The 18,640-nt window shown below is 39.8% G+C and overlaps 1 protein-coding gene across 1 annotated transcript; it reads right to left on the bottom strand.

The window, feature by feature from the left end:
• Positions 1-6,621: 6,621 nt before the first annotated feature.
• On the bottom strand, positions 6,622-13,575 carry LOC106054460 (uncharacterized). The gene is made up of 2 exons (XM_056044597.1): positions 13,323-13,575; positions 6,622-11,960 (listed from the first exon to the last, which is right to left on the bottom strand). The coding sequence occupies exons 1-2, from the start codon at positions 13,573-13,575 to the stop codon at positions 6,622-6,624; spliced, it is 5,592 nt and encodes a 1,863-aa protein (XP_055900572.1).
• Between the last annotated feature and the right edge of the window lie 5,065 nt (positions 13,576-18,640).

Below are 18,640 nucleotides of genomic sequence, written 5' to 3'. Positions count from 1 at the left end.
AAGAAGCTTAGGAAGGAACTTCGTTACCGATATGAGACAATTGGTGGTACCAAGGATGTGCTTACAGCTCGTCTCCGGCAAGCCTTGATAGATGAAGACGAAGATCCAGATACCTACTTATTTGAAATTAAACCGGAGATTTATGAGCTCATTGGCAAGATACATGAAGGTATTGATGCAATGTGTGAACAAATTAACAGTATGGGGAACAAGGTAGATAAAATGGTGTCTCAAGCGAAAGAAGGAGTAGACTCGTTGGTAAAGAAGCAATTGCCTGTAGAGACTCGTTGATAAAGAAGTTGCGTGATCAAGACTGTGGCTGCACAAACAGTGGTGACGGAGACGCTGGGGATTGGAGCGCCGTCTCTGTCTGTGTTGTGGGCAAGTCTTGTGGTTGTAACTTTCAAGACGAGAAACGTGACAACGATTGCTGTGATGATCTCAACGAGATGTACCGAATCGAACGGAAAGAGACAAATGAAGAAACTGTAGTCTGTTACGTGCCTGAAGCGTTTGTTCTTGTTGTACCTGTTACCAGTACCTTAACTGTAGTCTGTTATGTGCCTGAAGCGTTTGTTCCTGTTATACCTGTTACCAGTACCTCAATGAGCCGGACGGAGCAAGACAACGTTGGGTCTGCGTTCAAGCCTGTTGCTATGGACCTTAATGACCTCTGCCTATCTGCCGGTGCTCACGAGAGAAATTCGAAGCTTGACAACAGCTTCAAGAAGTTTAGCATGAACTATACGTGTTGCGCATCACACATAGAATTTAGATGCCAAGAAAACCACCAACAGGGCATATGTACTTCTACCATCATCATCGACATTGGCATAGATGAATGTCAATCAAACCACTCTAAATCTGAGCTGTCAAGAGGAAGACATTTTCCACTTGAACCTGAAGAGACCTATCTTCTGGACGTGAGACTGTTATCTGAGGGTGACTGCGATGCATTGGACTTTGTTTGCAACGTGGCTGCATGTGAACCTGCAGCTCCCTTGAGAGGCGTCTGTCGGGAAGGTCTGCTGAGACAGCGTGTCCGATCAACGGCTGTGCTGAAGAAAACAGTACTCGACACTATCTCTTTGTGTATCAAACGGCCACGTCATTATCGCAACAACAGCCTGGTCAACTGGAGAAAGAGAAAGCGGCACTGGAGGAAAACAATGCGGATGGCTTCGTGGGGAACACGCTCCCTGCCCCCTGTGGCTCCCACGGATCGACCTCCACCTGAACTGTCAAACCTCTACTACATTGTTTCTTTTCGGGACGAAAAGTGCTAAGACGGAGGCAATGTTATGACTTTGCCATGCGCACCGCCATCCAAGATAGTGCAGAATGAAGGTGCGCACTATCAGTGACCAGACAAGTCGGATGTTGACATAGGTAAAAAACGATTTCCGCCCAAGTAGAGAGCCAATATGGAGAGATTGTGCCTAAGATAGATGTTGTTTGTGTACCTGTGATGTCTTGTCAATAAATATCGATGTGCCTCGTTCAGTTGCCTCACTTAAGTTATTACAATATATACGCGAAAATACGTACAGGTGCTCTTTCTTCCCTAGTTCCATTAGAGAATGGAATGGGCTGCTTGAATCAGCCAGGAAAACCATCGACCTAGCAGAGTTTAAGTCATTGCATGACGATCTTCTTTTTTTAAAGTCAGTTCTGTAATATATAAGATAAGAATACCATTAATTAATCACGAGATTTATTTATCGCATCAAATTCCGTACACGGGTTCCCTTTACCTACTAGGCGCACACTAAGAACCGGTTTTGACAGATTCGCAACCTGACGCCGCGTTCGCGAAAAAAAAACGCAAGCTTTATCAAACCTTTGTATTTTATTATCTGTATTTAAAAAAAAAAAAGCCGCAGTAAAGCATTTTTAAATGTCACACACAAATTTGTATTTTTAAAGCACTTTTTTTTTCTTTTACCTAAGTCTAGTTATTTGTAAATGCTTCACATCATTTCCGCTTCCTTTTAGGACCTAGATGCTGTCTAAATATCTATCTTCTATATATATAATTCTCTTCGTCGCTCAAGAGTTTGGACGAGAAGAAGAAGTAAAGGAAAGATCACTCTCTTATTTCTGCGGATAGTCACCCCACGAAAAAAAAAACAAGTAAAAAGGGGGGGGGGGAGAACAAGTGGTATTCACACGTCGCTACGGAGGGCTGAGCGCTGCACTGTCAATCCCTGCCCGCTCCCATCCCCCTTCGTCCTGCGGAAGGCTTGGACTAAGAAGTAAACTATCTTCAACTCTAAAGGAACATCCGAAACATGTAAAACATTTTACAACAAACATTTTACAAACACTAAATAGCAGCGCCGGACTTAACCATTGTGACCAAGAAGTCTTGGAAAGAGAAGTAATCTGCTATGTATATTTACCCGTCACTAAATAGCATGGCCGGACTTAGCCATTGTGGGGCCCTATACGAAACGGATTTCGCGGGGCCAAGTTTGGGTAGGGAAGCGGATAATAAGTGAAATTTAAGAGTTTGTATTAGAAAATAAATTCGTCTATGCATTTTATTCATTCTTTACTACGTACAGAATTACTTTACGATTCTTGCGTGTAGCAAAGTCATACTTGTTTAATTTAATAATTTATACACCTTGAATTAGTGCGGGTCCTTTGAAAATGCGGGTCCTATGAAAGTGCGGATTCTGTGAAAGTGCGGGGCCCACTGCGGTCGCATATGTTGCAGTGGCCTATTGCCGGCCCTGCAAAATAGCTGCGTATGCCAAACTGTATATATATATATATATAATTCTCTTTATGGCTCAACAGTTTGGAAAAGAAGTAAAGGGAAGATCACTCTTTTATTTCTGCATGTCGGACTAGGGTTACCCTTCGTAACTTCAGCGGCGAAAAAAAAAGAGTGGGGCAACAAGTAGTATTCACCCATCAATAAATAGCAGGGCCGGACGTAACCATTGTGACCTAAAAGTCATGGAAAGATCACTCTTTTATTTCTGCAAGTCGGACTAGAGATACCCCACGTAACTTTAGCGGCGAAAAAAAAAAAGAGGGGAGGGGAGAACAAGTAGTTTACTCTGTATTCGCCCGTCAATAAATAGCAGGGCCGGACTCAACCGTTGTGGGGCTCTATGCAAACGGATTTGGCGGGGCCAAGTTTGGGTAGGGATACTGATAATAAGTGAAAATTAAGAATTTGTATTAGAAAATAAATTCGTCTATGCATTTTATTCATTCTTTACTACCTACAGAATTACTTTACGAGCTTTGCGTGTAGTGAAGCCATACAGTATATCATAAAAATTTTATTTCCTAAATAGATCACGCTCAATAGCAAGAATTACCAAATGTTTTAATATATCTTTGAGAATTGTTGACCTCAAATAATTCTTCATTAGTTTGAGGCACGAGACGCTTTTTCACCAGATTCCACAATTAGGGGTATTGCATCATGCCGTTTTTTTTTCATCGCACGTAGGATTGGCGTTTTCCATTTTGAATGACACCCCAAAATGACAATTTTTTGTCTTTATATTTTGGGAATTTTTTTTGAGTTTTCAAAAGATTTTAATAATTTTCGGAGATTTCCATGACTTTTTTTGTATATTTTGCAATTTCAGGAGATTTCCAGGAGCTCCTGGTAAATCGACAAAAGGCTGCGGGAATTCTGTTATAAGTAATAAAATGGTTTACTTTAATAATTAACTCCTAGAATTAGCGCGGGTCCTTTGACAGTGCGGGGCCCACTGCGGTCGCATAGGTTGCATTGGTATAAGGCCGGCCCTTCAAAATAACAATACTAGATTAATAGCACTTAAAGATAGACATAGAGTCTGTTTCTTATGATTAAAGGATGCCAATTAAGGTTCAAGCTAAACATAGATGCTATATATAGAATTAAAAGCTGACAAAAAAAAAAGCTACGAATTGTCTTTGTAATCAAACAAAAGGCACAAAAAGTGCGAAAGCGGGTGTGTGCTGGTGTGGGATAGGGTTACAGTTGGAAAGCAATCTAGAGCATATTAAATAATGAGAAGCATATTAAATAATGAGAAGCATATTAAATAATGAGAAGCATATTAAATAATGAGAAGCATATTAAATAATGAGAAGCCGAAGAAAAGTCAGCGATTTTATGATCGACTAACTTTTTTTGTTGTTGTGTGCGGGAGGTAAAGGGTGGGGAGCAGATAAGCAAAATGGATAGGTCCTTCTACAATTCGCGGGCTAAAAGTATATGTGTGTGTGTCTGGAGGAGCGTTATAAAGTGGGTCTTTCTAAATCAAGTCACACTTCTATGTAGAAGAAATGACGATGCGCTGGGTGAAAAACTTTACAAAAAATGTGGTTCAAGAGAGGGAGAGAAGGAGAGAGAGAGAGGGGGGGCGATACATTTCATTGTAACAGATATAGGCTATTGATTCTCGAGATAGATAAATATATTCTACGCTGACCCGAGGAGAGTCCTGTGCAAGATGGACACTGCTGACAAACTCATTATTATGGTTGACTTCAACGCTAGATCGAGGAACGACTCAGCGTTTCGCCGGGTGCTCTGAAGCAAAGCTTGCAATAACCAAAACAATTTTCCAACAAAAAAAAAAGCCATTTTAAGACCACATGGATGCATCCACGATCAAAGCACTGGCTCCTGTTGGATAACATATTAGTGAGACAGTGCTATGTTAAAGATGTAGTGCACACCAGAGTAGGCCATAATGCCGAGCGCAGTCTGTTACACAGACCATCGTCTTGTTCGAACGAAGCTAAACATCATCATCAAGAGAGTCAAATGGCTCTACTAGGGCAAAGAAACTAAGTGTTGATAGGCTGTCTGACGGACGAGAGATTCAGAGTTCTACTCGAGGCTGATCTTCGAAAGCCCCAGGACGATGACCCAGTGAATAACTGGAGCCAGCTAAAAACGATACTTCTGGACGTGACGGCTAAAGTCCTGGGATACTGCAGTAAACCCAATAGAGACTGGTTTGATGAGAACAATGTGGATAATATTTTCTATCTATTTCTTGTTTCAGGCCTATCTTTTATATTCCAGGCGATCGTTCAAAAGAAAAAAAAAAAGTTGAAAGATGAGGCACATATGAACCCTTGAGGTCATTGCGACCGTTTAAAAAAAAAAAAAAGAAAAGAAAATAGGTATTTTTGAATATACGCGAGACTGGTTCTGGTCTGGTAAAACGACAGGTCATGACCTTAACTTCCCTGCACTGTTGACATAATTTTCTAACCACCAGACCTAATCCCGACATCGTTAGGAACGAAGAGCGAAAGAGTCCGAATGATCCTTCGAGTGTTTTGTTTTACCGGAACTAGGAACGAAGAGCGAAAGAGTCCGAATGATCCTTCGAGTGTTTTGTTTTACCGGAACTAGGAACGAAGAGCGAAAGAGTCCGAATGATCCTTCGAGTGTTTTGTTTTACCGGAACTAGGAACGATGAGCGAAAGAGTCCGAATGATACTTCGAGTGTTTTGTTTTACCGGAAGTAGATCTATATACAAGATTTTTTTTTTTATTATGCATTTATATTTGAGTAGTGGATGTTGTAGAGTATTTACTGTTAGGAACTATCTGCCTTGTCAATTGTGAGGGTTATAACAAATGTATTCTCATCAGTTTAAAAGAGATTTAAACTAGATGTGTTTATAAGAGAATGAGAGAAAGACGGTCGACAGATCTTGTGTGGTGCCCCAACAGTCCAACAAACTAAGGGATAGTGAAGATGATTTTTTAATCAGATTTTAGTAGGTCTACAATTTCAGGTCTTATACATTGGGTAAATTTCAAGTGGTGCAGAAAATAGAGGAACAGAGCCATACGAAGGGTGTCTCTTGTCAACAGTGGCGCATAAAAAAAGCAAAATAAAGAAAAAACTTTTTTAAAAAAAAAAAGCTTATCTAAGAAGGAAAAAAACGCAAAATCAATGCCATATTTCTTAATGGTGCAGAAATAAGTTCATTTTTTGTATACTTATAACAAAGCGTAATAAGGGAATACCTTCACATTTACAGCCACCTATCTTAATAAAAAGTTTTTATTTCCTTTTTTGATACCAAAACAAAATAATTGACACTAATTAATTAACTAATTTGGTTAATTTTTTTTTTTATTGATTCATGTTTGTTAGGCACAACAAATATTTGTGTAAAGTTTCAGAAGATTCCAGAATGGCTGTGTGAGAACTAACAAGTACACAAAGTCTACCAGACAGACAAATAAGTCATGTGAGGTGAAATCCCTAGTCCAGTAGGCTTGTTATATCAATATTTGTCGAAATGTCAACCAAACTAAAAAAAAAATCCAAATTGTTCGAAATTTTGTTTAAATTTCAATTGAAGTTTACCGTTTGAGTTTACAGACAAGTATGATTTAGGCGACAGCATACACATGAATTATTTTATAAAGGAATAATTTAAAAAAAATGAATATTGAAAGAAATGGTTGGAAAATGTATGAAGCTTAGAATATTCCAATGATCACATCGTTACTAGACAACATTTTGATAAAAATAAAACAGTCATAATAAGAATACACACTACATTTATTCATCGTACAAACTTTTAGTCATTTAAGTTAATCATTGTTTTGTAATCTTTGCCTGTGAATGTTTAATTTCTTTTCTCTTCGAGTACATCCTGAAAAGAGCCTAGGCTTCTCAGGGTCTCCACCTCCTTGTCCACACTATACTGGTCGAGGTCTTGCAGTGCCTCACCAAGGACGCTTCCTACTAGAGCAACATTCTCAGTGTCCTCCTTGTCCATACTATACTGGTCCAGGTCTTGCAGTGCCTCACCAAGGACGCTTCCTACTAGAGCAACATTCTCAGTGTCCTCCTTGTCAAGCAACCGTTGCCTTAAACGAGTTCTACGAGCATCCTCCAGCAAGCTGTATCGCTCGTCAATAGCTTTCTTTTCCAAAGCCGTGTGACCTATATCTTCGGCTCGGTTGATCTGGCGAAAAACCTCATCCACCGAATCATCATCCTCGACCAGGGCTTGGGACCTTACGCCTCCTTCGTTCGGCGCCTGCCCTTCGAGTTGACTGAGAGCTTGTGTCTGAGTTATCATAGAGAGCTTCGTATCCTTGATCTCGTTCTCAATGTCTCTGAGGGCAGAGACAAGCTTTGTGGGATCCTCAAGAGATCGCTCAATGTCCGTGGGGGAGAGAACGGGACCGTTGAGCTCGTTCACCTCCGCCTCGGATAGTTCTGCTAGTCCGACTGGTTCCAAGATGTTGACGAAAACATCTTTTGCGTCAGGCTTTCTACCAAACTCAAGTAAGTCTCTTTCAGAGCTTATCATTGAACTGGGTGGCAACATAAAAGCTGCGAAGTCTTCTTCCTCTTTCAGTTGTCTAACTACGGACTTTGTTTCCAGTAGCTGGCTATCAATGTCATCTTTCTTGGATTTTAATTTTGGTTTGTTTTTTTTCATCGGCGGCTTCTCGGGATCCCATTCTTCTGTCAGGACATCACCGTCCTCATCAATGTTATACAAGTCATCATCGACGTAGCTGCCAGCATGATAATGCTCGTCCTCATCAAACTCGTCACCAAAGCCGTTGATAACGCTTTCTTCTGTTGAGAAATCCACATCTGGTTCTTCGTCCAACGTTAAGTTAGCTTTTCTCTGTTTTCTTGATGAAGCATTGGGTCTAGCCTGGATCGTAGAGTGTTCAAACACATTCAACACATCCAGTTTAGTAACGTTGAGATGTTTATTGGGGACATCACTGCTAACGTTTTCAAACGAGCGTTGTTTTCTGACATCATTACTAGCGATTTGACGATTTTGTGAGCTTATGAAAGTATCCACAGAGTTGACGTTTGAGATGACCATGTTGCGCTTTCTTCTATAGCTAGGCTCTATGTCCTCGGCATACAACGATCGTACCTGATCACCATGTTCAGGTTTAGGTGGCGGCCTACCCAAGTCTTCAGTAGCTTGACTCAGGTCTGAAACAGCTTTAACCAGACCTTTGTTTATCTTATCGATTTCTTCAGTGTCCTCGTCTTCTTTGCGTCTCTCCTGATTCCTCTGTTTCTGCAAGGACGAGGCTATCTCTAGTCTCTGTTTCTCGTAGTCGGCGTTGAAAAGTTTTTTCTTAGTTTTTTCTAGATACTTTTCTTGTTTGAGTAACGTTTTGTCTTCATTCCCTATGTTGTTTTCTGTAAACTCTTCCATACTCTCTTCGATAATCTGGTCATAGTGTTTCAGTTCATCATCTCCCGGAATTTCTTCATCAATTCTTTCATTTCCAGCAGTAAGAAATTCTTTCTCTTTCTCAATTTCTTTTATTCCATCTTCAATGTCAAGATTAGATCCTAGTGGAATTATTATAACTGCTTCCGATTTTTCTTTTTTAATGTCCTTGTCGAATTTTTTGCTATCTATTCCAAGTCCCTTAGTGTCGAAACCGAGCAGTTCCGAAACCTTTCGGTAAGGCATTGACTTTTTCCTAGGTCTTTCCTTGTCAAACATTTTAATTTCCTCACTGGCAAGATTGTCATTTATCTTATTAAACTTTTTCCTTGACGCAGGGTTCGAGTGATTAACCCAGAACCTAAAATCAAGGTCAGAGTCTGATGAAGGATCTTTAGTCTCATCATGAAGCTTACTGCCTGCCATATCTTTCAACACATCAGAAAAGTCTCCCGTCTCTTCTGGAACATAATCATTCTCTTTCTCCAAGTTTAGCAGCTGATTCACTTGCTCAGTACCATCACGCCATTCTCTCTTTGCTGGTGCGGGATGTGTCACACTTTTAGCTTTAATTTTGGTTTCTATTCTTCTTGTATTTTCAGCATTATGTGGACTCAAAGAATTTTCTTGCGTTAAGTCTGACAAGTCGGTATGCCGCTTGGAGCGAAATCTTCTTGCAATGAGCTTACTGAGCATGTTGTCAACATCTTCCAGTTGGGCATCGTTGTGACGATCTACTTCGTAATCGAATCCAACCAGAGAGTCGGCGTCTTCAGCTATGTCATAGTCTTCTTCGTCGGCAAACTTTGCATTCGGTCCGTAGTCCAAATCAACGATATTGTAATCGCCCGCCTCACTTCCTTTGAAGACATCATCTTCGGCATCTTCTGACTCAAGCATGACTTCATTACTAGCTATTTGCTCTGATAATGCGGCTTCATGTTTCATGTTTTGTAGAGCAGGGTCTAGCTTGTTCGCTTCTAAATTGAACGGCAAAACGATGCTTTCGCCCAGAATTCTGTCGTTTGGGTCACCTTGTTCTCTGATTGCGTCCTCAAGTTTGAACAAAGTCTGGTCAATTTTCTCAGCGTTAACTGCTTTGTCATTACTGAGCACCTCTTTCTCCCTTGAGGTGATATCATTCTTAAAGTTGTCGAATTCTCTGTTCGCGCTCTTCCAGTTTTCTTGCAACATTGACTTGTGAACTCCTTGAGAGTCGGAAGCCGAAGCTTGAAGCTCATTGCCCCTTTTCAGTAAGGCGGCTAATTCGTCTGAAGCAGAAGCGTATTTGTCTCTCGCGTTGTTGACTTCGGTCTGCAGGTTTTGCGCTTGTTTTCTAAGAGTGCCCCATTTGTGCCGATATTGCTTCGATTGTTTCACATTGTCTTCTAAGCCAATTTTTGATAATTTTTCTTGGTTAGCCGTCTCAGTCAGTTCTTCTACAGTACCATCATCATTAACTTCAGATCTCTTCACTCTGTTTCTCTCGAACTTGTTACCTTCAACATTAACTTCAGATCTCTTCACTCTGTTTCTCTCGAACTTGTTACCTTCAACATAAACTTCAGATCTCTTCACTCTGTTTCTCTCGAACTTGTTACCTTCAACATAAACTTCAGATCTCTTCACTCTGTTTCTCTCGAACTTGTTACCATCATCATTAACTTCAGATCTCTTCACTCTGTTTCTCTCGAACTTGTTACCTTCAACATTAACTTCAGATCTCTTCACTCTGTTTCTCTCGAACTTGTTACCTTCAACATAAACTTCAGATCTCTTCACTCTGTTTCTCTCGAACTTGTTACCTTCAACATAAACTTCAGATCTCTTCACTCTGTTTCTCTCGAACTTGTTACCATCATCATTAACTTCAGATCTCTTCACTCTGTTTCTCTCGAACTTGTTACCATCATCATTAACTTCAGATCTCTTCACTCTGTTTCTCTCGAACTTGTTACCTTCAACATTAACTTCAGATCTCTTCACTCTGTTTCTCTCGAACTTGTTACCTTCAACATTAACTTCAGATCTCTTCACTCTGTTTCTCTCGAACTTGTTACCTTCAACATAAACTTCAGATCTCTTCACTCTGTTTCTCTCGAACTTGTTACCTTCAACATTAACTTCAGATCTCTTCACTCTGTTTCTCTCGAACTTGTTACCTTCAACATTAACTTCAGATCTCTTCACTCTGTTTCTCTCGAACTTGTTACCTTCAACATTAACTTCAGATCTCTTCACTCTGTTTCTCACATACTTGTTACCTTCAACATTAACTTCAGATCTCTTCACTCTGTTTCTCTCGAACTTGTTACCTGTGTACAAATTTTGATTTTTCTTACGGAGAAATTTATTTGTTAATAATTCTATGTTGTTTAAAAGCTCGAGATCGGCATCTGTTGGCTCGTTATTAACATTCTTTGAAAATGCTTGTTCCGGGTCTAATTGATCATTGATATCCAAATATTCTGCTTTCTTTCTGCTAGCTTTTGTCTCCTTGCTCACATGTACTGTGTTACTTTCCGAGGAGACGTTTCGTCGTGACTCTACTAAGTCTATCATATCTAATAGCCGTGACCGCAAAGCATAAGCGTCTTCTTTGGAATGATGTCTAGAAGCTGGAAGCATCCGCCTTCTCGTGTCACTCAAAATTTTGTTCAAGCCGCGTTGTTCATAAGATGTGTCTGACATTGCTTTCTCAAACAGCGGAGTTGATGAGAGCTGATTGGAAATTCTTTGCTTCGTGTGCCTATTCTGGTTTTCAGATTTTCTTCTAGAGTTTGAGGATCTTCTTATTCTTCCTTTTTTGTCTTCTTTCTTTACAAACTGAAATTTCCGAAGCCAGTTAACATTAGCTTGAGTTCTTTTGTTGTTATCGCCCTGGTCTACTCTGGGAGTCGGAGAAGTAAACGCTTTTCTTTGTTTCGCTTGACTTTCTCTCAAGTTGTCCACATGACTTGCGAGACTCGAGTCAATATTATTCTGGATGATCCGCTGAAAGAAAAGCATTCTGAGTTTTAGATTGGCTAGTTCTAGTCTACGAATAAAGGAGAGTGTTCTGTGCGGCAGAAGAACCAACCAAGTGAAGAGGCGTGAAAATTGTCGTGCTTTAAATTTCCATAGAGATACAAGTCTCTCTAAATATTTCTCTTTCGCTTCTGACTTTTGAACTATTTTCTCTGGATAACTGATTTTGCCAACTGAGCTTTTAAAATAAGTGTCGCTGAATGCTTGATTTGAAGTTCCCAATTTTTGTGTAAGCTGCGAGTCAGTAGTACTTTCCAATGTTGTTCCGCCAAATAATCTGCTAGCAGCTTTCATGATCAAACTTTGAAACGAAGATTGTTCCAATTGTTTTTTCCTAGAGCTTCGCAATGATGAGTTGCTGATGTCGACTCTCTCCGTGTCTTCAGAAGGTAATCTATTATGGTTAGCATTCCGGACATAAATGACATAATCGCTTACAATAGTACGTATTAAGTTTACGAACGCATCTCTTATGTGTGGGTCAAAATAAACTTTATTACTTGATCTGATCAGAGTTGGCTTCTTAGTGTGTGTCTGTGTGAAAGCGTTCGATTTACTTTGATTATGTTCTTGGATTATGTTCACTTCATTCAACAGTTGACCAAGTTCTTCAGTAGACACATTTCGCTGGCTACCTCTCTTTTTCGTGTTCAACTTAGCCACATCAACTCGTAGAACAGTGGAAGTTTTAGTGGAACTGATTTCTAGCTTTTTCTCAGCTTTAAAAAAGTCACTTTTGTTAGTTAGCATTGGATGAATACTGAACTCCGCACTATTATTTACAATCAGGCTGTTAGCGGATTCGTTCATCCATTTCATGTCCCGCCAAATGTTCTTGACATGAAGCCCATTTGAATGATTCCACGAGGGTATGCTGGGTGATACACGAACTAGCCCTAGAGCGATCTCTTTGTATTTTGCGATAGCCCAGTCACTAATAGATTTAAGGTTCAAACCCTTTACCGAGCTTATTTTATTTTGGACCAATGCACAACTTTCTTTGATACGGTTCCAGGTGCGATGGATGCAGTTCTTAGTGGATTGCAGTATGTTGTGTAGATAGGAATTCAAAGCCCGAAACAGTGACTTCCCCTTTAAGAAAACATTGAAATCACTTGAAGTCTCCGCATTGAAAAGAGATGCTGAGAAGTTATTTGTAGAGTGAGAGACTAGTAGGCTTAATCGAAGCAGATAAAGCGAAGAGTTGAGTTTCTGAATCCGCCTTCCCTGTTCTTGTAAAATCCGGCCCATTTTTTCCAGGGATGAAGCAATATTTTGTTTGTAAGAAAGTCTGTTCAATCTTGACTCAATAGAATTTGTAATTGAATCGTAAGACGCTTGGACATGAGTTGACAAGTGGTGAGTTCCAGAGAGGTCCAACTTCATGGTTTTTATCATTTGATCAACAGAACGTCTCCACAGAGGCAGACAACGATAACACTTTGTTTGTTTCACGCACACACTTCCCCTCCAAGTTTTTAACCACTGTTTCAAATTGTGTAAAACAGATTGAAAAGTGTGTATGTTTTTATTGTACTCCGATCTGCTTTGGTGTAAATTGAAGCTCATCATGTTTTTATAGTTAGGAGACATTAACATCACAGACAAAACGTGTCGCGACGCTCGCAGGGATCTCCATAAGTTATAGATGGATGCGAACATCCGTGTCCCACGCTCTGACCTTACTGGAGACGATAGTTTGGCAGCACCAGCATGGCCACCTTGAAAGGAATGTCGCGGAATGATTTGAAGACATTTTAGTAGCGCCCAAAAGAGTGTGGGATCGTTGTTGTTCAGTTGAACCCAAGAGAGTTTGTTTGTTTTCACGGGAACATGATGTGTGTCGGTAAGTTTCTTTTCTTGGTCAATGTCTGCAAATATATGCTTACTTTGGAGCATAAGATGGGCTAAGTCTCGACACAATGCTTGAATCTCTGTGTTTATAATTGTAAAATAGGAACGAAGGTTCAACCAGTCTCTATGACTATTGTGGAGAAGCCGGATTCGAGACAAGATTCGATCCCTTTCGTGTATTAATGGCCACAATCTGCTAGCACGAAGTTCAAAAAGTATTCCTTTACTTTTGACGTCATTGGTTCTGGCATTCGTCTGTCCAGCAGGTACTTTGTCAGTAGACGTTATCTCTTGGCTGGCAACTGTATCTCCCAGGTTTTTAACATCTTTCACAATTTCATGGTCATCCTCTTTGTGTCGCCTTTCTTTGGGCATGTCACTTTTCGAAGTCTTGTAAGGAAGTACAAGTTGGATGTAAGTCCCTAGAGCTAGGTAAAACACCAATAAGATGAGTGTGACGTTGACTATTAGCATAGACATTGTCACTTTCAGAAATTGTCTTAAAAACTTCCAGAGTTTCGGTTTAACGTCTTTCTCTTTCAATAGTTGAATGGACTTAACTGACTTAAGGTCAATTCATTATTTACAACAAAATCCTTAATGAAAAGTTGATGAGTGATTAGAAAATTTTAGAACAAAAATTTCATCCTTTAGATTTAGAAAAATAGAACTAATGTTCACTTACTATGGAGTATTTAGATCTAGATCTATGAAGTCTCTATTTAGATCTAGATCTAGGAAGTCACTATTTCGATCTAGATCTAGGAAGTCACAACATATTAAAAACCCAAGTGGATAAAAGTTAAAATCGCGAGGTCTTTTTTAAACGGGAACTCAATAGAAATAAACAAAATATATTGCTTAAGACGACACATTTGTTACAAACATCCGACCATGACAATACCGCGTTCAACTTAAGTGCTTTCTCGTCCTCTGTAAGACTAAAATACTGCACCTCACGTAATGATTATGGCCAACCACAGGAAATTGTTGACCATTTTAGTTATCCTGGCTCCATCATCTCCAACGCTATTCTACTGGATAAAGACATCAACAACCGGATAACCAAGGCGATGTATACCTTTTAACAGCTGCAGAAAAGAGTGTTGGACAATACCTTGCTGACTAACAATACCAAAGCATTAGTCTACCGACCTGTGTGATAAGCACCAGCCTTACGAATTGCGGGGCCCAATTTAATGGATACTGCAAGGCCCCTCTTCTAAATTTATTTTTACAATAACAACAGTTACTATTAATTAAATCATTCTACCAACATTTGTTATACATCATGCATAGGAAGTACGATAGGCCTACACTAATTATAGTAGCCTAAGCCTTTAAGTCCTACAACTTTAAAAGCCTGTGACAAGAGCCATGACTGATAGTGATATGCTTAATGTAAATTGCCCAGTTGGAGCAATCTATCAAATTGGCCTATGGCCGACCCTCTTTGTGTGATGAGCTATCTACTGTACAGAAGTGAAACAGGGTCAACCTACTTATGGAAGGAAACAAGCTAAACATCTTCCAGATCCAATGTCTAAGGTGGATCTTTAAAATAAGTTGGCAAGATAAAATAACCAATGAGGAAGTGCAGCAAAAAGCAGGGAGCCAGGACATCCGTCATCCGCGCTGTTATCAGCAGTAGACGCCTTGGCTAGCTTGGTCACGATCATTGAATGCCACAATATGCAAACGCGACATGAAGCCCTTCAAAATGACACTAACAGATCCACACGGAGAGCAAGGGTCCCGGATTGCAGATGCCATACACAACCGTAGTAGAAAGAAGGGTCCCGGATTGCAGATGTGCCATACACAACAGTAGTGGAAAGAAGGGTGAAAGTGCAACGGCGCCTGGCGATCTCATATGCCCAACCTGTGATCGCAGCTGTGCATCAAGGATTGTCCTCTTTAGTCACACAGGGAATTGCAAATGGAAAACATTGTCGTAAAAGGCCACAGATATTCTGCATCTAAATCCTAGACTTGAAATATTTATAGCCTTATTAAAAGTGATAACTATGAAGTAAGCACGTGCAAAAATTATTTTTTTTTTACTAAGATCAAATTTGAAATGTTCTATGTCTAAATGGTCAAATTACAAAGCTTCTAGATCTACGATCTTAACCTAACTGTAGACTTCATACTAGATCTGGATCTATACTTATGTTGGAAAAGGCAATGTTGTGCGAGGAGTGATTCCATCTCGTTGTGGAATACGAGGAAACAAAAGCGCCGACAGTTCGGCAAAACTAGTAACGCTACCTGACACACAAGGAGAATCGCAAACATAGGAGAGTGCGCGAGCAAGGATTCGTGAATGGAGCAAGCATTTGTGAATAGAGCAAGGATTTGCGAATGGGGCAAGTCCAAATGGTACGACAGCTGGAACTATTGCAGCACGGGCTGGAAAAACGCCCAAACAGAGTGGATGAGTGGTGAAAGATTAAGCCATTCTAGCGCGTTTCTGTTCAAGCCATTGTCCGTTAGGAGCCAACTTTGCTGGGATCCAAGACATCGTGGAAAATATTCTGAACGATTGTAAGGTGCTCAGGACCAGTTTCAAAGGTACTTTTAATGTTAAAGACATTCAAGCTGGTACATGCAGAGAAATATCGCCCTATACGGTGACAATGGAAGAACTCTGACAGATCAATGGACCGTGCTAAAAGAGATTAATCCCATCACGAGCTTTAGGGCTTGTAGGGTTACACATGTTAACAAGCAAAATGTAAAAGATACCTTTAAAAAAAGGTTAGGGTTAGGGAAAGAGCCGCACAGTTACTTCCATATCTATAAATACTGCAAGATGTATCTGCCTTTTCTATATAAAACAAAAATTAATTAATTACCACTAATTAATTAGCTAATTTTGCCACAACCAGGGCAAGCTTTACCAGATTGAGTTGATATAAACTTTGTAAAAAAAAAAAAGAGTTATCCATTTAATCTTTGCAGCATATGATTGGCGCTTTACGACACTGAAAGCGTGAGAGCACGCGCTCTGATCAGTTTCCTAATGGGGATTTTTCGCGATACATTGTAAACCTAGTAATCGCCCCTTTATTAGCATTTCACTTTGTACGATCTGGTGAACCCTCTTTAAGCCACTAAAATACACTTACAGAGAAAAAGATGGGAGTCCGATGTAGAGAACCATTTATGTTATATAAGGAAACTTTAAACATAAAATAACTAAAAGATTAAGTTTGCGAAAGTCTTTGAAATAAAAAGGAAAGTTAAACAATGTCAAGGACGCCATATAGAAAAATCACTGTTTGTTTTGAAAGGATTTTGATGTGCGTGTGCATGTCGTGGAGTATGAGTGTCACCCTTAAGTTACGCCCCTGTTCTGTACCTGTCCAGCGGTTGAATGGGTCAGCCTAGCGAGGGTAACGTGAGGTCAGGAATGCAGAAGGACAGTTGGTGTAGGTTGTGAGGTAGAAACTAAAGTCAATAAGGTGCTGCAGATAGAATAAAGCTCTTCGAGTTCGTTACGTTGATTAGATGTTTCGTGCTTCATTGCAATTAGAAAGTCATCACACTGTTGCCAGCTAAACGGTTAAATACTAGAAATGAGTTGGTGCTAAAAGAGAAAGGGCATATAAATGATTTGAGTTCCAGTCCTAAAAAGTACGCAAACGTTGTCAAAAAACTGCTTAAAATACCTCCATGTACACTTCCTAGATTGTGTACACCAAAATGCAAGCTATCCAGAGTTATCCACCATCAGTGAATATCACAGAGAAGATTTCGACTCAAAATTTAGATCGAACAATTAGAAACGATTTTGAAATGGCAGAATTTTATTTTATTTTCAACACGAAATCTATATATTACATTCTCTTCGTCGCTCAAGAGTTTGGACGAGAAGAAGAAGTGAAGGAAAGATTACTCTCTTATTTCTGCAAATAGTCACCCCACGAAAAAAAAAAGAGGGGGTGGGGGAGAACAAGTATTCACAAAATAGCAGGGCCGGACCGTTGTGACCAAGAAAGATCACTCTTTTTTTTTTTTATTTCTACCTCACGTAAAAAAAGAGGGAGTGAGAGAACAAGTAATCTACTCTGTAGGAACTATCGAAGCGACAGTAAGCACGGCTCAGGAAAACAAGAGGGGGGGGGGGAGAACAATTATTTTTTCACCCGTCAGTACGGATGCCTGGTCGTGCGATTTGCCCTCTGGACTGTCGTTTGGATTTATCGATAGTCCCGGGTTCAAACTCTGCCCTCAACCATCCTCCTTCGTCCTGCGGGAGGCTTGGACTAGGAAGTAAACTATCGTCAACTCTGAAGGAACATCCGAAACATGTAAAACAATTTACAAGCAAACGTTTTACAAGCACTAAATACTAGCGCCGGACTTAACCATTGTGACCAAAAGGTCATGGAAAGAGAACAAGTAATCTACTTTGTATATTTACAGGTCACTAAATAGCAGGGCCTGACTTAACAATTGTGGGGCCCTATGCGAAACGGATTTCGCGGGACCAAGTTTGGGTAGGGAAGCGGATAATAAGTGAAATTTAAGAGCTTGTACTGGAAAATAAATTCGTCTTTGCATTTTAATCATTCTTTACTACCTACAGAATTACTTAACGAGCCTTGCGTGTAGAAAATTCATACAGTATATCATAAAAATTATGTTTCCTACATAGATCACGCTCGGTAGAAAGAATTACCAAATGTTTCAATCTTCGAGAATTGTTGACCTCAGGTAATTCTTCATTAGTTTGAGGCGCGAGAAGCTTCTTTCACCAGATTTCACAATAACGGGTATTGCATAATGCCGTTTTTTTAATCACGCGTAGGATTTCAGGACATTTGTATGAGTTTTTAAAAGATTTTAATAAGCTCAGGAGATTTCCAGGACTTTTTTCGTATATTTTGCAATTTCAGGAGATTTCCAGGAGCTCCTGGTATATCAGGAGGCCGTGGGAAATCTGTTATGAGTTATACAATCGTTTAATTTAATAATTTACACCTAGAATTAGCGAATGTTCTTTGAAGGTGTGAGGCCCACTGCGGTCGCATAAGTTGCAGTGGCTTAAGGCCGGCCCTGCAAAATAGCGGCGTATACGCCGTGAGTCGACTAGTTTAAATTACTAACTAAACGACAAAGATTTTGGTTCAGAATGAACTAAACGACAAAGATTTTGGTTCAGAATGAACTAAACGACAAAGATTTTGGTTCAGAATGAACTAAACGACAAAGATTTTGGTTCAGAATGAACTAAACGACAAAGATTTTGGTTCAGAATGAACTAAACGACAAAATGTAGCATAAAAGGAAAAGGGTTAATATGGGGCATAATGACGAATATAAAACTATGTGTTGTACAGAGGACAGTGATTTCCTGTCCTTCCACCCCCATAATAACGGATCAAATAAAATCTTATCTTTAAAAGACAAAACAAAGCAAAGAAACAACTAAGTTTGACTAAGTATTGTTGTGACCTTCTTCACTTCGACTCCTTTTTAAACATCTTTAATCAACTTCATTGTTTGAAAACTATCCTCCGCCTCCTCGGTAAAAAAA

The sequence above is a fragment of the Biomphalaria glabrata genome, chromosome 10 (genome assembly GCF_947242115.1).
Source record: "Biomphalaria glabrata chromosome 10, xgBioGlab47.1, whole genome shotgun sequence".
NCBI lineage: Eukaryota > Metazoa > Mollusca > Gastropoda > Planorbidae > Biomphalaria > Biomphalaria glabrata.
Note: the sequence above shows the minus strand (reverse complement) of the source record. Positions and strands in the feature narration are given on the sequence as shown.